Source organism: Botryllus schlosseri, chromosome 9, assembly GCF_051294905.1.
Source record: "Botryllus schlosseri isolate E-star chromosome 9, Bs_hap1, whole genome shotgun sequence".
NCBI lineage: Eukaryota > Metazoa > Chordata > Ascidiacea > Stolidobranchia > Styelidae > Botryllus > Botryllus schlosseri.
Genome location: NC_137244.1, coordinates 4,216,014 through 4,242,211, shown reverse-complemented (window position 1 = coordinate 4,242,211; position 26,198 = coordinate 4,216,014). Strand labels below are relative to the sequence as shown.

At 40.7% G+C, this 26,198-nt stretch overlaps 2 protein-coding genes across 3 annotated transcripts in view; both read right to left on the bottom strand.

Annotated features, from left to right (window-relative positions):
- LOC145445856 (ribonuclease inhibitor-like) overlaps positions 1-26,198 on the bottom strand; it is a 335,808-nt gene that overhangs the window by 38,584 nt on the left and 271,026 nt on the right. The gene's annotated exons all lie outside the window — the stretch shown is intronic.
- Positions 738-20,815, bottom strand: LOC145445851 (uncharacterized). 2 transcript variants are annotated; one of them, XM_080324003.1, is made up of 6 exons: positions 20,422-20,815; positions 19,896-19,973; positions 18,571-18,633; positions 5,811-6,952; positions 2,854-3,016; positions 738-1,628 (listed from the first exon to the last, which is right to left on the bottom strand). In XM_080324003.1, exons 1-6 carry the CDS (start codon positions 20,486-20,488, stop codon positions 1,279-1,281), a joined length of 1,863 nt encoding a protein of 620 aa, XP_080180129.1. In that variant the 5' UTR covers positions 20,489-20,815; the 3' UTR covers positions 738-1,278. The 2 variants fall into 2 exon arrangements, with proteins under 2 accessions (XP_080180129.1, XP_080180130.1); XM_080324004.1 differs by lacking the exon at positions 2,854-3,016 and having other exon boundaries at positions 1,375-1,628; positions 20,422-20,783.

Below are 26,198 nucleotides of genomic sequence, written 5' to 3'. Positions count from 1 at the left end.
AATTATAAGAGTTGCAACAAATAGAACATCACGCAGTTTCGAGCATTTTTGTTACAAAAATGACATATAGGCCCCTCGAATTTATGCCTCGCTTAAAACGGGGGAGTGAGACAATAAAATGAGAAACACAGTACATTGGTGACAGAGAATATTGAATGTGGGTTCCACATCAAAAGTAATATTTTAACAACAAAAATATGGATTCATTCATTACTTCACTTCTTCTGTCGGGGCCTCGATATATGGGTTAGCCTTATATCAGAATCGAAATACATGGTCGACAAGACTACGAATATTCATTGAAGGAAACTTCAATCAAGTAGTGATCTACTGTCACACTGCCCAAAAAGCGCAACGATATATTCCTGATCAAGAAATACAAAATACATTTGGTTGGCGTGTAGCTGGCATAATCTGGTCGCGTAAAATATGCATATTTGAAGATTGTAAGTCATTATTACTGCTACAACATCATAATAGGGGGTACGCAAATACTCGACTATAAGTTTCATACTCGACTCATTATTATAAAAACACCTATATATTTAATTTTACGTTCACTAGTTACAAGATAGTCGGCATTGAAAATAGAACACCTTCACATTTCTCTTTACAAATTCCTGCAGTAGTCCGTCCATATTTCTCTTGTTTAAGCCACAATTTTGAAATGTCAGCTCGTTACATTTCGTAGCATTGAGAAGGTGAGAGAGTTCCCAGTATCCGTCCTTGGTCATCGATTTGTCAAAGATAACGAGTTTGTGGATCTGTAAATTGATCTAACACAGTAAATCTTGGGGTGACCAACGTAGTGAGAAGTGTAGAAGTATAGGGATTTCTACTGAAAGTGATAGTGATAACGAGTCTTTAGATGTGTTCAAATGCGATGATTATCTAAACATGGTACTGTAGTTGGCGTGCCATCAAGACTCGACGATGTTCCGTCTAAACGTGTAATATAAATTCCCTGTAATAGCATACTTATAACAGAAGTGGCGCACAAAACCCGTGTCGTCATAAGCGGCACTATCACGATTTCACTAACTAATAATATTATTGCGCGAATGTTGATGTACCATTTCCGAAGAAGGTTGACAAGCACTGGCTTAGCCAACAATGTTTACTATCTGTATGTGGCATTGCCATGTTACGACCGATAAGGATAGGGACTACTCCCGCACTAATTGGATAATATTCCACGTTTAAGTTCTCTACTACGGAACCAATTTCCCTGGTATCATAATATCGCGCTCAACTATAGATATTATAGTCAAAAGGCAATCATGCTTCAACATCAAGCGTACTTGCCTCGAATGAATCAGCAGATCCGAGACAGTCTTTCACACATTGTTTTACGGATGGCTGCAGAATGAATCGCCAAACCCATACTTCTCTAATTGGTGATAGGCTTTTTGTCATGGTTGCCAACAATAATAATTGATCGTCCTGCAACAAGTCACCGTCGTTGATTATGATCCTGTATATGTCACCCTTAATTTGTTGGATAATATCATCTCCGCATTCTCTTAACATGTGAATGGTTTGTATTCCACATAGGATACCATTTTGAAACATGCACCGCAGTTGTGCGAATAATATATTCCGACAATCATCAATCGAGGTTTCCCCACCTGTAACAATAAATCTTGTTGGAATCATTCAATACGCAGTTTCCTGAATAGATGACCGCCATAAGTATCAGCATAAGAAATGGGCTATTACGTTAGTGACCATAATCATATATGCGAATGTGAGTATAAATCAATAGTTCCCAACTTTTTCCGACAAATCGCCCCGTTATCAATCTCAACGCAAATTTTTGTCCCCTATATATACCGATCAGAAAAATAAGACATATAATCGGGAAATTCGTATTCACGTACATTCTGTGACCGTGTTGAATAAATACATCCAACCAACTAGACGTTTTAACCTTGACGCCCCCTATCGCCACCATTCGCCCCCTTGCTATTTTCGCCTCCTTATTTTTCAAACTCCTCCACTATCGCACACGTTGGGAACCACTGGTATCGGTGGTTCAAACGAATTTAAAAATGTTTAGATGTTTACCTGTTGCATATAATCAACTAATAATTAATCAGATCCCACTACATTCATTTCAGAAAGGTTTAGAATGCAATAATTCGAATTATCCAACGGGATAATGATACGAGATCTGCTATGGAATCCTAGGTACCGGTATTATACACAGTGTGGAGAGGCTACGCCAAAGAATTATAATGGAAGATGCGACATAGTAGGTATTTCACTGGTTATTAAATTTAGACGGAACCCAGAGATATAGTATTGTCCGTTACGTTATTGCAAAGTTTTCGATGATAGGCTAATGCATGTGCAGTGTGCACTGTGCAGTTGCCCATTGCTATTGGACACGTTGCATTTTATCTGGAAATTCTGAAGCGAACAGGTCAATCGTGTGATATGAACAATTACCATGCACACACTGCACATGGCTTGAGATGTAGGCATAGTATTTGTCATTATGAGACAACATACATCAATTCTGTCTCGGTAAATCGTCTCGCGTTGGGTGTGAGAGAACAAGAACTGAATAGTAATATCCACCTATGGAAGTGCCAATATTATTGACGACGAATGTACATTGATTTTTCGAAACATAAATGCTCGCGATTTTCGGGCGAAATAAATCGATAGAACCAAACAGATATATCACTAATCGCCGTTGCATATTCTGACGCGCATGCGAAACGCGTAATATATACCGGAGATATTGACTGAGGTTAGGGTGAGTTAGTGTTTTGCATACGATATGGGCTCTGTCGGGTGAAAATGATTTACCGTAAGTTGGTCCATTCTGCAGCGCAATATACTTACACTCAAGATATTTTCTCATCGGGTTAGTAACTTTATCATTCATGATCAGCCCGTACAACAGTGATCTTGTTAACGTCATTCTACTTTCGTTCAGCCTGTATGCGACAAATTCCTCTATTTCATTTTTCTTCAGATTCAAAACGTGAAGCGCGCAGCAAAATTCCTGTTAATATAAGCTTTTATAGCTTGCGTGTGGAAATTGTGCAGTTGATCATGGCGTCGGAGACTGATATTGACATACTGCATCGCAAAGCTCCTTGCCTTGGTACAGGTATGGTGTATATACGCACGAATCGGCTTTTCAGAGTAGCCTATATACGGCTCTTCAAGTAATAAAATTTCCAGAGGTTCTAATATAAACTCATACTCTTGATCCGTATTGAGTCATATTCCTTTTAACATTTTGGAGTGTATAGCAACTTTTTCAAATGAGCGGGCCCCCGACGTCGGAATGGCGTCAGTAATAAAATATCAAAATACTACAGAAAGCTATAATTTATCAACATATATGAGGAAAAAGGTCAATCAAGTGACTACAATCATTCAATTTTGTCAAGTATTTTATCAATATGTTGAGTATGTTTCTTGATGCTTGTGCTGCACAAAATATTCGATGGAGTTTGCTAAGCCATTGACTTAAAAAAGTGTCGTTCGGAATTTCCAATATTTCTGATGGGGTTATGCTTGACGCGACTGTTGGCTTAAGCCAGGGGTGGGCAACCTGCGACCGTAGATGGCAGTTTGTGCGGTCGTGACACGGATATTAATTAATATGTGGTGGCGGCCGTCGACAGGCAAATTGAATTTACCAATTGACTTCCGAATTTTTGAGAGATTCTATTTAATCTTGGAATTTTCTTCGCGCTAGGCGCGATGCAATGCCATGCTTCATTTTTCGATCTTTATATAGTAGCGCCCTTTGCAATCTGAGGCCCACAGTACAAATGCGAAAGCAGGGGGTAATGATGCGCCGCATATAGAAATATCAACTTGGAATCGTCTGCTTCTCATGAAATAGATTCGTTTCTGTTACGTTTAGGCGATTCCAATATATTTCCACTATAGCCTATACCGACCATCATGATGGGAGGTCAAGAAATAGCAGCTTGCAACAATGTCACCAATAACAATTGGTCCACCTTAAGATGCATCATCATGTGTAACTTGCCCTAACTTTCCGAAGACACTACCTTCATCAACTCCACCAGTGAATCTGATTATATGGGCTGATAAACGATAAATATTTGATTGTAATATGAGAATCTACTAATAATAATAACAAACTTCATTCAAATAGACATGGCAGTTTAACATGGGTGTTTGGCGCCAACTTAGTTCATTATTGATTAAGCAGTAGAATGTGGCCGTTGGCTACATACGTAATCGAAATGCGGCCGTGAATAACAAAAAGGTTGCCCACCTCTGGCTTAAGCCATTAAGGCATAAAGTATGAATAAAATTTATTCGGTAGATCGGCGTAACCAGCAGACATCAGAACACGATTCCCACAAGTAAGTGGTTTAATGAGTAGTTACCAGCCGAGTGGGAATCCTCAAGGATTCCCCACTATACGGGGAATTGGAGGAGTTGACGAGGGAATCGGGTTTTATGATTGGGACATTGGGTTCTAGCCTAATTTTTCATTTTTATGTCCGAACTGTGGCTAATGAAAGTATAGTTCCTTCCCGTACATAGACCCTATACGTTTTCTTCGTGGATCACATGTGGCGAGATAGCAAAGTGGTACGGTTCACATCTGAAACACCAAAGGACTGCGAATTTCAGTTCAATCGAGCTTGAGTCTGGAATTACTACTTAAGCCAGTGGTCCTCAACCGGAGGGAGGGGGATTCACCCGTTAGAGCGAATTTTGTAATTTATATGGTAATTTTGCTTTAGAATTGTATACGGATTTACAAAATGTTCCATTTCCGAACTGTCAAGTAGTCAACTAGTTATTTCCGAACGTATGTTCATTTTGGCAGTTATTTTCTGCTGGAATTAGGAATGAAATTAGAAATCTTTCCTTTACAAACAAATTCACCCATACTTTTTTAAACTATGTGAGATGTGCAATAAATGCAGTTCGCGACACAAATTTGTTGGGCCTGCGACGGCCTCTCAACCTAAATTTCTCCTATATAAGCCAGAGGGCTAAAAGGGCCATGCCTCCAATTCTTTTGTTAGTTTTTAATGGTTAATAAATATACTATTTGAGGCAAATTGATTTAACCTGAAATATTTCTTTGTGCGCTTCGCGGGATTTAGTGTCACCATCAATTATAAATGAAAAAATTACGCATCAAACTGTATTCGAAATCATGAAAGGTTCCAAGCAACTTTTCGTGGTCGGGATTTGGCTCGTAGTCTGGAAAATACCCAGATGTGCGCTGCGCTAATCTGCAGGCCTTCGGGAGCTCCAAATTTTCAGCGAGTCATAAAAACAAAAATCAACCGCATTACATATCCTGCTGCACATCTAATATATTACTTACATTGTGCGCTAGGAAATACCGGACAAGAACTCCTGATATAGTTAGTTGTCTTTTAGTTGGTTGCGGATTTTTAAATGTCGACAGTTCTAGTTCCAGTTGCGGATTTTGAAAAGTGACTAGTTCTAATTCTAATTCTGATTGATGGTTTTAAAAAGTTAGCAGTTATAGTTATAGTCTCTAGTTTTTAAAATTGAGTAGGTCTTGTTCTAGTTCTAGCTGCACTTTTCGAAAATCCAGTAGTTTGTACAAGTCTGGTGAAGGAGGGTAATCAGGGGTTCTAAAATACGCCAAGAGACGACTAAAAGAGTTAGAAGTCACAGGTCTAATCAGTTCAAAGGAAAGGTAACTCTCGTTGGGGGAATCAAGTTAAGAGCGATAAGAAAATTGACCAATATTATACAGGTATGCTCGCGTATAGTTAGCATATTATACATCTCATTTTTACCGCGAAATGAATACGTACCTGCATGGTTTGGTGAGAGAAGACATAGAATGTGTCATGCGAAATTACATTATCGCAGCCCATCTCCAGAATTGCTCCAGGCGAGCAAAAATTATTGAGATCGTCGGGATTGATTCCTAGTTTTTTTACATAGCTGTATGGGATGGCAAAGAGATTGTCCAACATGCTATTATAAGCGAGCTTCGTGATGTTTTCAAAATCATTTATGTCGTATGAACGTAAAAAAATCCGGAAAACAACTGACATGAGTCCAGATATGCTGTTTGGCAGGCTGTCACGATCATATTGATAAATAGTCGTCATGTACGTGAGGAACATTGGGTTTCGACCAGCTGCCAAAATCGTATTGGAGGTCTGTCGTAGTTTGTCAAGCATGGTGATGCCATCAGGGGAAAGATTCAATGCTGCGGTAATGAAATTTTCGTCGTCAAATCCTCTCAGGGCTATCAGTTTATTTGGCTTTTGGTCGGTCTTCAGCTTCCAGTATATATTCCAACGGGACGACGTTAAAATCCGTGCATGGTGCCAAATTCTTCCTGACATGATATTGGCGATGAGATCGTTCGCTTTCTCATGAGTCCTTTCGCTGATTCTGGGATACTCTCTTTTACTGAAATCTTCTAGACATTGATCTAAACCATCAATCGTTATAAGAACTTTGTCCGAATTCTTTTCAAGCCATTCTCGGCCTGATATTTCTTGATCAGAAGTCAATTTAGTATCATGGTATTGGGCCAACTGGTCAATGAAGAATAAATGAAAAGCACTTGATATCGTTTGAAAGTGAAGTGTAGCTGCGTTGACAAAATGAACGAGTTTGATATCGTAAAGTGCCTTCACATTTTTCTCAGAAACAGCCAATGAATACATTTTCAAGAATGTTGATTTTCCCGCACCCGCCTCTCCTAAGACCATGACATGCCTGGACGATTTATTGTCCATGGGATCGTGAACTTGTTCCAGATCAATCTTTTCCACGTCTCTGCCAAGATGATTCTTCGCGTCGACAGGAAACTTTTGAGCAGCATCCACCGTTCCGCTATCCGTCTCAACTACCATCGCAGTAGGACGCGATTTGAGATCTTGAACTTCGGCAATTGCTTTGACGAGATGGGTTTTGACTTTTGCTAGAAATTCCAATTCTAAAAGAGTGAAGTAATCATTCTAATTATAGGCCTATCCATTTCAACTCGCTGGAAGACGGACATGATATTTAAAAGTTATAATATAGTGAACTTAGCCACTAATAAAAAGGAAAGACTCGCAGATCCCACAATTACCATGACGCGGAGGTAGGCTTTATTGAAATTACTATCCAATAATATATAAATGCAATATGCGGCAATCGTCCACACAGCTGAACATGGCAAAACGCAAAATATCCATCTGAGTAAAAACTTTTAGTTATGAATAAGGTGATATGAAAAAAAGTACGCATGATTCGTAGCATTATATAATATGTACAGGCTAGTAACTGAAGCATCCCCATGAAAAACAACGGTATGGATTTGGGGGCAGCATTTTGACATGATTTGACTTGTCCGGTTAGCAAGCGATCAAGAGGTTTGAAACAGGCTCGCGACCCAAATGAGTTTGACATCCCAGTTCTAGATACTTGTGCAATTGGACGTGGCCAGACTGAAAAGTTTGGTTTCTAAGCCTATAATTAGTATTCTTGCTAATTACAAGCGGGGCCATAAACGCAATATCTACCAATTTAGCATTTAGCTCAGAATACGGATGTACAGTAGGGTTGTCCAAAATTTGGAAAATCTTACAAATCCTCCGTTGTAATGTCTTATTCTATAGATTATTGATAAAAAACGACAATGGGCCTAAAAGAAACTCACAGGAAGGCCGTTAAGATTTCGTGCAAAGCGTTTGAAAGTAGCTGCCTAAGAATGGGCGTGCCACCGACCATAGAACCGCGTGAAGACTAGTAATCACGAAATCACGGCTCTTGATTTGCTAATCGGCTATGCTTCAATGGTCACGAGAGCAGCAGCTGTTGATTAGGTGATCAAGAAGTCTGCTACCGGCGGCGATTGTGAAAGCGCATTGAATGTAGTTTGGCAGATAATGATTTAAGATTGATTCAGGGTATGTTGAGGTACGAAATACATGAAGAACAAACAACAGCTGCATCAGAAAAACGTCCAAAGCGTGACCGCTTTATTGTGAAGGAAACCGCCGCAGCCTATATGCCTTGTTTTCAACGAGGGAAAGCATAGGCGCTTATGCAAGTGGCGATGGATTCCTAGTTTTAGAAAGGATATATCATTATTGAATACAAATATAAAGCTTAACAACGACACTATTAGTTGTGTGATCTTATTGGGCTCAGGTGGTAGTACATAGTTGAAGTTTTGAATGCTCTAAGAATCGGCGGGTTATGCTTGGCACTTATCAGATGCTTACATCAAATTGTATTCACTTGCAAGTGTTGTCAAAGTCCTTAATGATGACGCAGGAAAGCGGTGTAATAGTAAGCACATACTATGCTGGATATGATATGGCAAAGTCCTTAATAAACGCGCAGTAAAGGGATGTAAAGGGAAGCACAGAAAATACTGCATAGTGCATAGTATCCAGCATAGTTTGTATATCATATCAAGCACAGTATGTGTGTGCTTACATTTACACCTCGTTTCTGCGGCATCATTTGGGACTTTTAAAACACTTACAAGTGAATTCAATTTGCTGTAAACATCTGGTAAGTGCCAGGCCTAACCGTCTGATTCAGCCGATCCCTAGAGCATTCACAACTTCAACTATGTACTACAACCTGAGCCCAATAAGATCACACAAATTATAGTGTTAAGCTTTATATTTGTATTCAATAATGATATAACCTTTCTGAAACTAGGAATCCATCGCCACTTGCATAAGCGCCTATGCTTTCCCTCGTTGAAAACAAGGCATATAGGCTACGGCGGTTTCCTTCACAGTAAAGCGGTCATGCTTTAGACGTTTTTGTGAAGCAGCTGTGGTTTGTTCATCATGTATTTCGTACCTCAACATACCCCGAATCAATTCTAAATCATAATCTGTCAACCTACATACAATGCGCTTTCAGAATCGCCGCCGGTAGCAGACTCCTTGATCACCTAATCAGCAAGCTGCTGCTGTCGTGGTCATTGAAGCATAGCAGATTTGCCAATCAAGAGCCGTGGTTTCGTGATTACTAGTCTTCTCGCCGTTCTATGGTCGGTGGCACGCCCATTCATCAGCAGCTACTTTCAAACGCTTTGTACGAAATCTTAACGGCCTCCTTGTGAGCTTCCTTTAGGCCTAATGTCGTTTTCTATCAATAATCTATAGAATAAGACATTACAACGGAGGATTTGTAAGATTTTCCAAATTTTGGACAACCCTAATGTACAGTTATTGACAAGGGGAAGTTAAGGCGCCTCAAGTGTCCCACGAAACTTTGAGTTAGGTCGATGTAACGTCATTTTGTTTTGAATGTCACAATAACACTGTGATGTTATTGCGTTGTTTAATAGTGTCCTGCAGTGATACGGTCACAAGTAAATGTCACAGCTCACTGCGATTGAATTACGTCATTCTTTCCATTTGACCAAAAGTAATACACGACACTCTTGAGACTGGCTTGCCAGACGTGTAATTTCATAAAGTAGGTGTCAATCGAAAAGTACGCGGTACCGATTACAGATACATAAATTTATTTTGCCAAAACCCTGGATAATAAAATCAGCCTTGAATTATGTATTGTAACGGAGTTTTCAATGATGACGCAACCATGCCGTCTGGAATAAGACGCCGCAGCTCAGAAGCTAGTGCACAGCCAGAGTGAGAGCGTGGATCCTCAATAGCCAGCGCAACATTGACCAACACGCTTGCGGTTTGCGCTGCCCCTACTTGCTGCTGAGCTGCATCATTTTGTTCCAGACGTCATTGCTGCGTCACCATACCAAACTCAGTTACAGTGCAAAATTGGAGGATGATTTTTGGCGGTTCCAGAACCACGAGCAACATAAAATTTATATTATCGTAATCAGTAGCGTGGTAGCTTGCGATTGATACCAATTGTATCAAATTTCGCGCTTGACATACCAGCCTAAATAGTGCCGTAAATTGCAGTGGATACAGAGTAACCAGTATGATGTCATGAAAATTTAGGTAGCGGGTTGGCGTGGTTCCGTTCACACCGCATTGTCGCCCTTCACCCATTATGAAATATTTCATCACAGTATATATGGCTCATCGTAACGTTTAAAACTGATGTTTCGCAATCTAGCATTTACTTATCATATCGTAATCTAGCAATCCATCGCATGTCCTAATCTGGAAAAGTGGACTCTGACTTTTTTTTAGTTACAGAGCTGTTTTAGCATACCACCTTTGACATGACACCTTTCTGGACTAAACACATGAAATACATTTTCCGCTTTTAGAAGTAGTATTTATATTTCACTTTCAATTCCCAGTATCATGCATATACTTTTAGTTCTAATTAATATCAGTTCTTTTGACTGGATAACATACATGTTGAAGTATAAAAGCAATTGTAGTAATGCCTTTAATTTCCGGAAATAAAGCTACGCAATAAGGCATTTTTACGATCCTCCATATTTTTTATTAACGTTTATAGTAATCGCGCAAGGTGTTTACACCGTATCCTATACAACTTCTCCGTATTGCTCTTTGACCAAACTGCGGGCCTTATAATATGGGGGAAGGCGCGATACCATGATATTTTCCAAAACATGCTGTTCGAGTATACAGAGGATTAGTATCGCATTTCCATATCAATATTAGTATTTTCATCCCATGATGCGGACGAATGCTTATGTTGTCGAAAATTGGATACCTCCTGGTATGCATCAATATGAATCAAGCTCGGCACCTTTCGCATAGCTCAATTTGCACATTTTGACAATCCATGCGAACGAATTACGATCGTTTTCACAACTACTTACTTACTTGAGTAGATTTGAAGTCAGTCAATTCTACTTCTACTTCAAGTAGTTTTAGATTGCTTATGGAAAAAGCACTTCTACTCGTACTTGAGTAGATATTTTCGTCGCTACTTCTACTTCTACTTGAGTAGCTTTCTTGACTACTTTGACCACCTCTGCCTGGAAGGGGCTGTTTTGTGTGATATGGCACTTTCATAAAATTATAGCTGTGGTCTCGAACGCGAACCTATGTCGCCACGGGACGTCACCAAGCTACTTGTAAATGCTACATTTCAATAAGGAATAAATTAAAATATGGTTGGCGCTACTAAACTTGAGTATTGCTTTAAAAAGTACATTCAGTACAGTAATTTTTTTAAATATTGTATTATTACGTCAAACTTTGCGAATTTGGTTTCGTTTGAATCTCTTTCTGCATGCTTGGTAGGGATGGTGTGAACGTGAGGTTCACGTTCGCGTTCTGTGTGTGAACCTCGGAAATTTAGAGGTTCACGTTCACAAACGAACCTTGGAAGGTTCTGCACTGTGAACCTTTTGCATATATTACCATTTTTAGGTCATTGTAACATCTTTGGTTGAAATATATTGCATTTCAACTGCGGGCCACACTCTATGCATGACCCTGACAGCACAAAAATCTACCCTAAACGAGCATGCACCTTGACAATCTCTAAAATTCTACCTGCTTTGTTACAAAAGTTGGCTCGAAATATCCAGCATTATGCTGTGAGCTTGACCCGGAATCACACCACATCAAGAGCAAAATGCGCTACATGTAGGTAGTCAGCGAATGATGCATATTCAACCAATCAATAAAAGTGATATCGTTGTCTGATGTAAAAAATATAGCAAGCGTACGGAGTTCATCTCGATTTCATGTGTTTATTGTATCATAAAAACCAATTCCGTGCGATTGGGATATTGGCTACTGCTGTATAACTTGGTAATGAGGCAAATCCCGTTTGACATTCTGCTCAATATCAACGTAGTTACACACATTCGTCGAATGCATTGTCCAGTCTGGCTTAGACCGTTAACGCGTAAGCTTATATTCCCTCGCAAGTCCTGGTCAAAGTTGTTGGCAAAGCGACGGAAGATATTGATTTTATCAGATTATTATTATATCATTTGATTGCTCCTGTTGATACATCTGACGACGCTTAAAAAGTCAGTATATACTTCAGCATTGTGATATTATGTGACCAGAGTCGTCGCTAGGACGCTAGGTATCGTGTACATTAATATATATATCACTTCACTGAAATGTAGGGTCGGAATTAGCAATGTGACGTCAGTGACGTCATGAGGTTCACGTTCGTGTTCACACAGAACCTTTCAAAAGGGTTCGCGTTCACACGAACCAGAACCTTTCAGAGGTTCACACCATCCCAATGCTTGGTATTGTGCCGTTAACTCTCGATAAGGGGCACACAAAAAGTCTTCGAGTTGATAAATTCTTTACTGCAATGAATGTACTTGTGAAAGCAATACTTAAGCAATGAATGTATGCAATACCTAATGGAATGTACACGTCATCATCACTACCATTTTATTAAAATTGCCATCAAATCAAAACACCGTAGGATTGAGTTTTAATCAGACACCTGCAGAATTTCATTTAAAAAATTTCCCAAAAAATATTAGCGACTTGCAACGGATAAATCAAAGTCTAGACGAGAAATTACTTCAAGACCTCACATCGTGAGAGTTTGAATACGATGCCATCTCATCCGACAATAGTCTTCGAAACGTTTCAATTCGACGCGTCGCCCAAGAAAGGTAACCGTCATACAGAGCACTTAAACTAGGGTTGCATTTAAAACAAACGGTGTTTTAAAATATTAGATTGAAACATGTTTTAGAGAGTGTTTTAAACAAACACCATTCAAAAAAATCGTTGTCGTAAATTATGCAATAATTATGTAAATACTCCCCAAAAATCATGTTGTATGAGCCTACGGACAATTACCACCCGATATAGCCGGCATATATCGATATGAGATGGTTGGACACCTCAAAATAGTCGGTTCAACAGAAATAGTACAGAAATTTCGTCGAAGGAGCTATATTTACCCAGAGGTGGTCAAAGTAGTCACCGTCGCTACTCAAGTAGAAGTAGAAGTAACGCCGGAATTTCTACTCGAGTAAGTAAGTAAGTAGGTATTCTACGCTTACTTTTGCCTACAAAACTGAAAACTGTCAAGTAGAAGTAGAAGTAGTCTAAAATCATACCTACTTAAAAAGTAGTGTGAGTAAGAAAAATCTACTTCAACTACTTAAAAAAGTAGAAGTACTTCGTTACTGACCACCTCTGTATTTACCCTATATTTTCAATTGTCAATGGCAATCCACTATGGCGTCAGAATTGAATATTCTTGACGTCATGGCATAAAAAACAATAACTAACATGATTCAAACAAGAGCCTTGTTTTAAATTAATTTTTGTTTTAAATGCAACCCTAACTCAAACACCAATTGAATTACATGACCCGACCGTGTGGTGAAAAGGCGCCATGGTATAATCCACAGCTACAACACTAATGGGATGTGGGTTCGAGTCCGACCGAGGTCTACTTCTCGCCATATCATCCGCGTAAGCAATGTCTTGCAAAATCCTAGAGGCGGGCCATGCTACAAGTCGGCAATTACGGAATCAAAAATAACGAATATTGACCTAGTGCAAATGATAATTATAGAAGACAAACGCCATAAATACCACAAACAACAACATAGCACCACCCAACGTACACCTCAAGCAACACACACTGGATAACTAACTCAATGAAAAAACAATCAAGCAATCAAGTTGGTTGGAACCTTTTCGGCTTCCGTGTCGTAAGACCATTCGACGTTCGCTTTACAACACCCACGTTGGCGTACAGCATGTAAAGAACTGGCATATACACTGCATTTAATAAGGAATAGCATAAAAGGAAAAGTGTCGATAGGCGGAACGATATGTCGGATTGCGGTCCGGAAATATTGGGGGTGGACTAGTATTCATTTATTAGAAATTTCGACTTGCATTTGAGCATGCACGCCATTCAAACTTGGCCCTTATTCAAGGGACAATCAGTTTTTCTCTGCGGGTCACGGGCGTTCGGCAAGAGAATAATTGAATTGCGTACTTATGGCCTGCCATAAAATGCGCTTCAGAAAAGTGGCAAAATGTGTCCTAATTGAGTAGGCTATATTCGGAGTGGCTATACTTCGACGTTTTATAAGCCATTTCGCTTTAAATCCTTGTTTCGTAAATTCAAAAGGCATATGATGCATGGCATATGAGTATGACATGATCTTATGAGGAAATACTTGATTTCTCCATAACTATGTGTCTTTCAATGCACTCAATGCAATGCAATCAGCACAGATGCATGACATACAGATCATAATAACATCAGGTAACAGCTGTAAACCGACGCATTCACCAGTTACTCTTAAATCGTATAATACATCATCTGGTCGGTGCATGGTTCGTTATCAGTGAATATCTAGCATCGGTGGGTGTATGGATAGTACTGAGCAACTATGATAGGGTTACCATTAGCGTTGGGACCCCGGGAAATCCCGAACCCGGGATCCCGGGATTTGAAGCAATCCCAATCCCGGGATTTGTAAACAGCATCCACCAAGGCTACGTAGCGCCATATCTCTTATTTTGGTGATAAAGCAGTGTCACAAACTCGGCTGATCGTCTAAAACAGTGGTTCTTAACCTTTTTTCCTCCAGCGCCCCCTTTCAAAAATTATCGTGCTCCAGCGCCCCCCCCCAACTTCATAATGTAAGGAATGTAATAAAGACAATGAGTAAGAGGGAGGGCCGTAACAGCACTTCCTCAACCCCCTAAAAACGATTGCCTTGCGCACCCATAGCGTGATAAACCGAACTTATGAGGGCTTCGCCCCCACGAACCCCCTATCGTGATTTCGATGGTCAGCAAAGTTTGTGTGGCCTGGTCGCCCTATAATGCATGAATGAATAGGTGGTAATTACATATATAAGTCGCGATAAACTGAGTGAGCTGTTGTATAGGAAGATAAAGGGCACGTAATTAATAATTAAACATATTCGGGCGTGCCCGCAGGTACAATTATTCGTTACCAGGGCCGTAACAGTTCGTCAGCCCCCCCCAAACAAAAAACGTTGGTCCTATGGGCTCCAATCGGGTGATAAACCAAGCTTCCGGGGGACTTCACTCCCAGACCCCCATTAGGCTGTTCTCTATTTGCTGAAAGGCTGTTAGGTATCTACCTTGGGTGTCCATTTACTGAGGCAGCTATTCTTGCCTAGTCGCGCGAAGCGCGAAAAATTTCACTAATTAATGAGTGAATTGGTCAATATCATCGGGAATTGCATGTAAATTGCGATTAATTTTTATCCTCTCTCTGCTCACGTAAACACATTTACCGGTAGATCTGAGTGAGGTGCAATGTTCCCTCTAAGCTGCGCACGTGCGCAGTGCTGATACGGTCTCTGCGCACAGAAAATCAAAGTTATTACCTTTTTTAGTCGATACGCGCTGTTGTCCAGGGGTCAGCGCAGTGAGTTGTTGAGTGTGCGCAGACTCATCAAAACTTAAAGCGAACATTGTGAGGTTTCTTGGAAACTGTAGGGCCCGTTACTAATAATTAAACATATTCGGGCGGGCGAACCCGTTGGTATGACTTCGTTGCATGATGTTATTTCGTGACCCCCTGTCTGCAATATCAAAAAATATAGAATCGCTCAACGGGGATATCGCCCAACAGGAATATCCCTGTCGCCCAATCGTACTAAACTAAAAGACGCACACGATTTCAGATTGGTATTTCTTCACTGACATATAATTTTTCCCTGCCAGATGGAATTCGTCTTCTGGGGTTCAGATTACCAAGACAGGAACATTCGGTGTCAGTCATTTAGGCGCCCATGGACAATTAAACCTATATGTATTTTGAAGGCTATATGTAACGGAGTTTTCGGTGTTAATTTGCTCTGAATACTCATTAAGGATATGTCCTATCACCACATCATCTACTGCTAAGCCATTTTTCTCCAGCGCCCCCCATACCGCCCCCTGAGCCCAGCGCCCCCCATATCGCCCCCTGAGCGTTTCCGCCCCCTTCAAAATCGCCAGCGCCCCCTGGGGGGCGCTGGGGGCAAGGTTAAGAACCACTGGTCTAAAACAATGGTCTCAAACACGCGGCCCGCAATGAAAATTTTTGCTGCCTGCGTCGGCATTTTGAAATTTCTAGTATTCGCCAATATTTAACTGGAAATTTCTTCGGATTTCAGAACTTAGAATTCCAAAAACCCGAATCGCTATCAAGTGTCATATGTCCGCTAGCTGCGAAATATTAGCGCGACAGCTTTTACGATGACATGATGCAATTTTCGTCTCGTATGGTGTCTAACTGTCTGTAACTCAATATGTCGCCAAATTATGCCAAGCACAAAAATATTTTTATTAAAATATTTAAAAATATGACTTTTTCGTGGCAAACGTAAATATTACAAAAGTGAATCACATTTTCACAATGTGTACGGAATGCCAGTCTGCAACGTCCGTCAAATACGACCTATACGTGGAAATACATATTGTACCTCTATTTGATGCTGCGGCCCGCCGCGTCATCAGAAACTACGAAATTGGCCCGCGAGCAAGTTTGAGTTTTGAGACCCGTGGTCGAGACGATGATACTCTTGCTGCTCTTATGTTTTGAGTCAATATTACAAGGAATAAATGTTGTTTGTGTAGCTCAAAGGCGGGCAACTTCTCCAGTCGGTGGGCCGGATATGGGAAAATTAAGCACTTGGAAGGCCGGATTCCTGAATCGATACATAAATCGCATATTTAACCAGCACTTATGGGAAAAAAATCGTATCTAATGTAACCTTTGAGTTTAAAGTATAGAGACCAAGCCAGTATTTATTGGATTTATAAACGTAATGTACTTCAATAGCTGTTGAAGTCAATGTGACATCTGTGGTCGATTAAAGTTGTCAAGAAGTTCATCGAACTGTGCCTGCATGTCCTTTGGGAAAGAATGCTCATGGACTTCAGTTAGATTGTTAATGTTCATAGTCGAAAATGTTTGCTCACAAACGTATGTAGACATTCTCATGTAAGACCGGAAATTGTCTGCGGGCCACTCAAAATCCTGTCGTGGGCCGTATGTTTCCCGCCCCTGGTGTAGCTTGTATGTGTATTTTGCTACTTTTCTAATCCCGGGAAATCCCGGGATTGAGAAGCGAGAATCCCGGGAAATCCCGATCCCGGGATTTCAAATTTGATCCCGAAGTCCCAACCCTAGTTACCATACGTCCTCTTTTAAGAGGATTTGTCCTCTTTTTTGATTTTTTTTGAAAGTGTCCTAAATTATTTCGGTGAATGAACATAAATTACACATCATGTTTTGACGACTAAAAATACGCATAATTACCGAAAAGAGAAATAGACATTTCGGCATCGGCCATTACCACGCCCCGATGCACGAAGACATATGAAGTTTCGGCCAATATGGGACTCCGAGACGTGTGCCAGAAAGATCGTCTGCGAGAAAACCTTAGCCAAAGAAGATTTCTCTTATGTTGACCGTAAACTTCGATGTAGATAAGTCTAATTTTCCATAGGTCCGGATTATCCTGTCGTCGCAATCTGCAACCCACAGGACAAATAACATCCATCAAAGAAATATTATTTGCCGTGAAAAAATACCAATTTTGAACCGTTTGCTTACTTTAGTTTAATACGTTTATGCGTCTCAATATCTTTTGACTATATAGCGGATAACAGGTACCAAAATAACAACATGTAATGAAGTAATTTGTACCAACGGGCACGCCCGAATATGTTTAAATATCAAATACATGGCTTGCATTTTCCAAGACAACAGCTGACTCTGCGCTACTGGTAACTCTGATTACCTGGGCCGGGAGGATAAAAAGTTTATAGCGACATATATATGCAATTACCACCTATTCATTCATGCATTATAGACAAATTTGGCGCCTAGGGCGACCAAGCCACTCAAACTTTGCTGACTATCGAAATCACGCGACGGGGATCTTGGGGGCCAAGCCCCAATAAGTTTGGTTTATCACGATATGGGTGCCCAATAAAATATTTTTATGGGGACTGGCGAAGTGGCGTAACGGCCCTCCCTCTTACCCATTGTCTTTATTATAGTTATTACAATATGGAGTGAGGGGCGCAACAGCACGATACTATTTGAAAGGGGGCGCGGGAGGAAAAAAGGTTAAGAACCACTGCCCTAAACTATGACCTTCAAAATCATAATATACAGGAAAATTGCTGTTGTTGAAACTTCAAGGTTTCAGCAAAACTTGAACTATAATTTTGAGTTCATGGAAGGTTATTTATTCCAGGTGGCTTCGCGATCTCGTTCAGATGCTTTCACGCCCCCAGGTGGCGCTCCCGACGCTTGGAAACAACTGATCCAGAGGGGGACACCCAAGCATCGTCAACTTCATTTCGCCTACTATACGTACATCAAAATTGCAACAAATCCTGCATTTCCGAATTCATTCCACTCAAAGGTTTTCAGCTGATTCTCATCAGGACCGAAAGTCGGTAAATGCTTTAAATAATTTCGAAATAGAGAAAGCATTTAGTTTAACTAAACTTCATATTTCGCGAAACTGCATTGTTTTGAATAGACAAAGTGACGTCATAACTTTGTGTTCACAGTGAGCTTATATTACAGTTCATAATCACAGCTGCCAGAACCCATCACCCGGAGTTCCCACTATGTTCATCGTTAGACCATATGAATACAGATGGAAAGGCAGATGAATATCAAATGTTTGAAACTCACCCGCTTGTTGCTTCGCACGCATTTGCTCTTCTTGCTGCTCGGGACTTGAAGATGGTTTATTCACTGTTTTTTTAAAGGAAGTCAGTCTTGATATTGAACTTGATATTGTTAGATAGAGACAATTACTTTCAGAGTACACTCCGACTATTCAAATGAGTCCGTGTACATTTGACTGGGAGATTATACAAAGCAGGGGTCAAGAACCTATGACCCACGAGTCATATATGGCTCTTTTGACGATATTTTTTTCATTTTCTACATGATTTATCGATATTGCAGCAAGTTACGTAATTAGTTAGTAAATTTCCATACCACCCGTATAAATATTCCCGTGGCAGCATTAACATGTCTTTGAGAGGTCAAAATAGTGCCATATCCAGATTTAGTTCAAAATCCTAAAAGTTAAGTTGCTGTCGTGCCGGCGACCAATATCACTCGCAAATTCGTTGTACCCAACATCGCACGCCTCGAAATCATGGATGGCACGATATGTTCATTGATCAAAATGCAGACATGGCGACGCTGTATGACAATGCAGTTTGCAAATAAACATTGTCTTTCTGATACACGGCCAATGTTCCCTCTAATTTTTGACGAGTCTGCGCGCACACACTAACTTGCTGGGCGGTCCCTTGGACAACATTGCGTAACGCCTAAACAAAAGTCATCACTTCGGTTTTTTGTTGTGCGCGGCTTGGATTTTCTGTGTGCAAAGACCCCGCCCGCACTGCGCAATTGCGCACGTGCGCAGCGTAGTGGGATCATTGTCCACGGCAATAAACTGAATTGCTTTGGAAGTGAAATTCACAATTACAAATTGAAGTTTCAAACAACGCCATCCGTATCCACGTTCTTGATTGGTAGGTAGATTTTTATTGCCGCCGTTAAAATGTCGACGTGTAGCGTAACTTTATGTCACCACCGCATACTTCGAGAATTGAGAAGTTCATCAATATTCAGATTATCATAAATTCGAAGCTATTTAATGTGAATAGCGTTATCACAGGTCAGGCTTGGCCCGTCTGTGCCTCACCTATGCCTTAACTATCTATCCACGCCTATTGCGTTATTTTGGGAGCCGAAATGTTCAAAATTTAGTCATTCCATATAAAATACCAATCAACCAGAACAGTGGTTCTCGACCTTTTTGACCTCGCGGTCAATAGTGCCGTTATGTAAATAAATCGTACGGTACTGTATTAGTGTAGCGCGCTTTAATAGTCCTGTGCGCCAGACTGGGTGAAGTTTTCTCATGGGTGCTAGTATAAAATTAGTATGAGTTGGTATGATTGTAGCGATCATTAAAATCAGAATTCGATGCTTACCGTAGTCTCCGGCAATGATGTTCACCGTAGAATTCTGTATGATCACGGGGTTGTCACCACCGACAAGTGTTGCATTTCCTGTAGGAGATACGGATATTCTCGTTTGTTGATTCAAAAGCAATTCTCTATCACTATACGTCAGTGGTACTGAAGCTTTTTTGACGCGCCCACTTGATGATAGTGAGAAATGTTGCTTCCCTTATCGTTACAATAAGAAATATTAAAAAGAGCAACCAGAATTTTTGCAATCCCAACTCATTGTTTAGTGGTATCTTATGGCTATTGAGATATTTCTCAAATATGGAACTCGGACGATACACGGAGCAATAATTATGAGCTGGAGATGAATCGCGCGGAACGCGAAAAAAGATCAATGTATATGGATAGTAAAACGCAATTATGACATTTAATTCCAAATCTTATAAAATTTCAATTCTCTTTATCTTGTGAATTATTTCGTACTCAGTCAATATCGTTCACAGCACATCATTTAGGTTAACTCGTAGTGGTTGCTGAATGAACCTACTCGAGGAATGAGCTGTTCGTGATTGGATACCATCTTGATCCTGGAGATGTCCATCTTGATCGGTCATTGGAGTCTTGTGGAGAATATTTCATCGATAAAATCGCAAAGCTACTACGAGCTACCTGAGGTAGCGAAACTAGCTCGAGAACTGCATTGAAAAAATCCTAATTTATTAGCGGATGCCACCATCATCATCGACGAGTAGCGCAGTGTATCAAATTAAATCGCCAGCACAGTACGACACCAATGGTGGCGGTTCAGACTTTGGTTCCGGCACGTTTTTACAACTTTATTTGGGTTTGTGTATATTTCTATGTAATAATCATACGATAGCTCTTTAATTTGCCAACCGCGATTTTTGAGACTCGGGTGATGTCGGAACATGTTTCAGCACCGTGTGGATATATAATACCGTACCAACTGGAATAGTTCAGGATTTGAACGTCGAAGTCTGGTACTGCGCTATGTATACAAGTCTTTCCTAAACTTTGGTCGTCGCTTGACACAGTTATTGATGTCCTCACCCCCTCCCCTGATATCGAGGATGTCACAAAACATAGGTCATATATTAGTGGTTTTTAAGCAGGACTAAGCTGAGGAACACTTAGACTAATCTGCTGGCATTCGCGGAACAACAAATTTTCGCTGAGTCAAAAAAATCAAAAATCAATTACTTTCCACATCTAATACATTACCACAGATTACCGGTGCACAAAATTAACTATGTATCAACAAAGTGTTAAAAGAACAAAACCATTAAAATATATTTAGATATAATTTTCGCACAAAGCGGAAACCTTATAAGGAATATTTGTTGCAAATCAGCGTGACTTCCGCTGTTCCATTTCAGATATCAGTGTAGAAATAAGAGGCTTTACCTTGTAATGTGTCATCGTATTGTTCGGTAGAAACGCAACTGCTGCGTGATACCAACAGCTTAATTACAGCTTATCCCATATATATTGTAGATATGATTGACATTTCTGAATTATGGCGTTCCTATTTCGAACGCTAACCTCCCCTGCATAGGCCACTCCACAAGACTTACCAGCCACAGTCACATTTGGACTATGCTGATCGGTTCTAATTATAGCTGCAAACAAAGATGGCCAAGACGAGCGTGCCATCACATATCAGTAGAGTGTGTTTTGACCCCCACGGGACCCATGAAGGTTGTTCACGAAACCCCAAGTGCTCCATGGAAGAAGCACTGTCATATGAGTGGCCCGTACAGAGGAGCCCTCAAAATCTTTAAATCCAATAAAAACACCCCGCTCGAAAATTGATTGATATACTAAGAACAGTAAGTGATATAGTAAGGACCGTAACTGCCGCACCCCTGACCCCTCAATTGGAGGGGGCGAGCTCGAAGAGGGCTCCAAATTATTTCCTGAATTAGCATAAATTATAGAGTAGTTTTTGGAAATTTATGCAACTTTTTCAAAAATTTAAAGTTGCCAAATATCTTGATTGTTTGGTACTCTTCCCCCAATCAAAAAAAAAAACACGCAAGATATATAGAAATGGAGATATCGGCGTTGGCCATTACCACGCCACTACGCACCAAGATATATAACGATTTTGGACATATTACATGCGGCTCCAAGAAGTGTGCCAGAAGGATCCGCAGCGCGAAAAGCTTGGCCGAAATAGACTGACCTTACGCAGACCGAAAACTTCGTTATAGATACAAAATAAAAGGTTTAATTGTCCATAGGCGCCTAAATGACTGGCGCCATATGTTCCTGTCTTCCTGTCTTCATATCTTGGCAATCTGAACCTCACAAGACAAATAGCATCACGCAGGAAAAAAATATATGCCAGTGAAGAAATACCTATTTGAAACCGTGTGCGTCTTTTGGTTTAGTACGTTTGAGCGGATCTATATTTTTGATACAGCAGACATGAGGTTACGAAATAAAATCATGTATCGAAGTCATACCAACGGGTCCGCCCGCCCGAAGATGTTTAATTAATATTTACGGGCCCTCCAGTTTCCGGTAAATCTGATAACGTGAGCAGAGAGGACAAGAAATTGATAGCAATATATATGCAATTCCCGATCATATTGACCGATTGTATTATGAATTATCGGAAATTTTCGCGCCTCACGCTGGCTCACTAAACAATGCAGCTAATTTAATGGCAAAAGCGAACTCTGTGGTGAGGGGGTCGTTCTATCACGCTATAAGAACCCAAACCCCAGTTTTTGTGGTTGAGGGGCGTGGCTGACGAGGTGCTGTTTCGTTCCTACTAACGGGTACACGCCCGAAGATGTTTAATTAATTAATTATTGGGCGGTCCTACGTTTTCAAACACACCTCGCTCAGCTCTACCCGGTAAATCTGCTTACGTGAACAGAGAGAGAGGATCAAAATCGATAGCAATAGGTATGTAATTCCCGATCATATTGACCGATTCAATTATGATTTACTGAAATTTTTCGCGCTTCGCGCGTCTAGGCGGGAAAAGCTGCCTCACTAAACGGACACCCAATGCAGATTTCAAATAGCGGCAAAAAGCGGATAGCCAAAGGGGGGCCTGACGAAGTTCTGTTACGGCCCTGATAGTAAATTCTGGCACCTGACTTATGTAGGCGGCTACACAAAATGTAGTGATAGGAATAAACTATATGAGCTCGTTGCCACATTTAACTTGTGTGATGAAATATTCTTGAGCTTGACAAGGCTACAACCGCTTCTTTCGGTAGGGTATAAGTAACTACGGGACCTTGCACGAGTTCTGAAAACTTAACTCCTATATTATCAGGAATAAAGCGATATTCTCGACCATTAGACAACAGAGGTTACCGAGGCCATATATCTATAAATCATCATATGAAAAAATAAGTCAACAGAGGTCGTCTAATATGGAATAACCGTGGGGTCGAACCTTAAGACAGGTAGGCCTATTTCATTCGGCGTTATGCAGCAAAGGTTCTTCTGGTATTGCCTAACTTTGGAGTAGCAAATACCAAATTTGATTCCTAAACAAGGTTTACGAGCACTTCGACAAAAATGCGTTTTACTAGACATAACCGATGATACCCAAAGACAAAGGGGCTAATACTTCCGATGTATGCAAAACAAGCAGAATTAGCTGTTTCTTTTTAATTCCGTGTCTTTAGAAAGCTGCGTTTTCTACGGTTATCTTGCATGGTCTACACCAGTGATTCCCAACCTTTTTCGACTCATCGCCCCCTTTTCAAGCTCAACGCCGATCATCGCCCCCAAGATTTTTTTAACCGAAAAATCGGTATACGATCTGCAATCATCGGTGGGCTGACTAAAAAAAAAGGTCAAATTTTCGGCTCGTTGTCGGATTTTACACTTTTACAACAAAATTTCCGTGGGTTGACTAAAAAAAAAGATCATTTCTCCGACTTGACTAAAATATAGCCGTTTTAACGCGTCATCGCCCCCTGTCGCCCCTTCGCTATTTTCGCCCCCTGTCGCCCCTTTGTCAATTTTTGCCCCCCTATCACCCCCTGCGTAATTTTCGCCCCCTAGGCCACCAAATCGCCCACGTTGGGAACCACTGGTCTACACCAAACAGGCTGAAGGTATTAACCCAAGATTTCAACTGTAGTCTCAAACTCAATACCTATCGCTTTTATTTCTCACTATTATTATTTGTAATTGACCGATTCTTCATAGGTTCTTATGAGTTGTAAATCGTCGTGATTCTGTTTCAAACTGTTGCTGTGAAAAGGGCATAGTACGTAATTGTACCAGCGCAGCAATCAGCAATGTCTGAACTTCGTTTACATGGCAAACCCAACCAAACAACGATTTTATTGATGCGATTGTGTCAACATCTACGATGCAAAAATAATTATACTGAGTGTTAAATGGGATGTCTCCTGCGACGCGTCCGCGCTATCTACTTCTGAGCATAATTATGGCATAGTTATGGTCACTACAATTACTATTTTATAAGTGTGTGCATCGTCAATATCGAAAAGTTACGCCTTTAACCTATAGCTACCCAATTGCTGCCTGTTACACGACGTCTTTTTTGACTTTTTTGAAAGTGTCCTCGGACGATGCCCAAATGTCCTTTTTTTGAGATTTTGTCCTCTTTTTTGAGATTTTTAGTTAAATGTAGGGCAACATTCTAGTGAAATACAACAAATCAGCACTGTAGTAACATTCCGGCGGCTATTTCGGGAGCTGAGCCCGAAAGTTGACCTTTTTTTAATCAACCAACTGATAATGTGAAAGAAAAACTGTATTTCTGGATTTGAGCCAGAAAGTTGACCCCCTTTTTCGGAGTCAACCAACCACAAAGTGCGAAAAATTTACCATTTTTTCAGGATTTTCCTCCGGTATTGCAAGTCTGAAAATTGTGAAAAAGTGTCCTCTTTTCAGATTTCCAAAATATGGTAACCCTACTGTTGCAATGTTCTTTAGTATGGGTTTTCCGTAGAATGACCCACACTAACAGGTATAGTAAACCAATATTGGGTTCGTATTTATCCCTAACACGCACCTTGTATTGTTTGCCATGCGCTTGTGATGTTACGAGCGTGAGTTCAGTAACTAATTAATTTCAATAGTGCGCGCGATTTGCTGAATAAAGATTTGGTTATGTTGTATGTCAAGAATTTGTTGATGACGCGAGATTCGTGAAAGAATAGGTAATCCAAATCTAAGTAGATATCAAAGTAGATATCAAAGTTCAGCCCGTTACTGTTATATTATCGCTGTTCAAATCAAAATGCATATGATGAAGACAACTGATGTCGTCCTCATCCCCAAATAGTAGGATATAAGCATAGATAGGTTCCGTATTCTTCCTACCAGTCTGACTCGTCTGTAGGCCTACAAGAAATCTTGTATCTCAAGTCCGGATGCGTGTACCAATAAATGTTTGGTATCTTTTGTTTGTTTCTTTGTTTTTGGGGTATTCATGGTGTTTGTCGACTACTATGGTCATTTACACCAGGCCGATATTCTTCTTATTTTTCCGTAACTGCCGACTTATAGCACGGCCCACCTCTAGGCTTTTTGTAAGACACCGCTGACGCGGATGAGGTGGCGAGGAGGAGCCTAGGTAAACCTCCAACACTTAGGTATCGGAATTCGGAAGTCGACCTCGGTCGGACTCGAACCCGCACCCATTGGTGTTGCAGCCGCGGATTATACCACTGCGCTATCTCGCCACCTTGTTTGGTATCTACTGCCCGGACTGACTGTCATTTACATATATCTCAGCAGTCTGATTGTTTGTTTGTTTGTTTTGGGGTATTCATGGTGTTTGTCGACTACTATGGTCATTTACACCAGGCCGATATTCTTCTTATTTTCCGTAACTGCCGACTTATAGCACGGCCCACCTCTAGGCTTTTTGTAAGACACCGCTGACGCGGATGAGGTGGCGAGGAGGGGCAGTCTCATTGTTATCGACTTACCGCGACTGCCTTGAATACAATGACGCGAAATCAACACAGATTGCTATCCCATAAGGTATCATTGTTTAAACAATAGCTGGTATGACCATAATTGACCACGGAAACTGTCTAACGCAGTGGTCCTCCAACTGGGGGGGGCGTGAAGCTGCGGTCATATGAGAAAAATCTTCTCGCTCCGCGCCACTTACCCCCAATTCGTGGTTATTGCTATGTAGGCTATTTAGTCCGACTTTGATATTTGTAAATTCTCTCAACAACAGTCATAACCATTCATGCCATCAGACTATCCCATTGGATTGCTAGCATTGTGTGTGTGTGTGTGTGGATGGGGGGGGGGGGGGGGGGGGGGGTGCGAAATTCTTTA

Excerpts from the sequence above, each read along its gene's own strand:
- LOC145445851 (XM_080324003.1), bottom strand. The coding sequence starts at position 20,488 with ATGACCGATCAAGATGGACATCTCCAGGATCAAGATGGTATCCAATCA. Across the intron at positions 19,974-20,421 it reads ACGAACAGCTCATTCCTCGA|GAAATGCAACACTTGTCGGT; the intron begins GTAGGTTCATTC and ends TATCTCCTACAG. Across the intron at positions 6,953-18,570 it reads GCGTGCGAAGCAACAAGCGG|AATTGGAATTTCTAGCAAAA; the intron begins GTGAGTTTCAAA and ends TCACTCTTTTAG.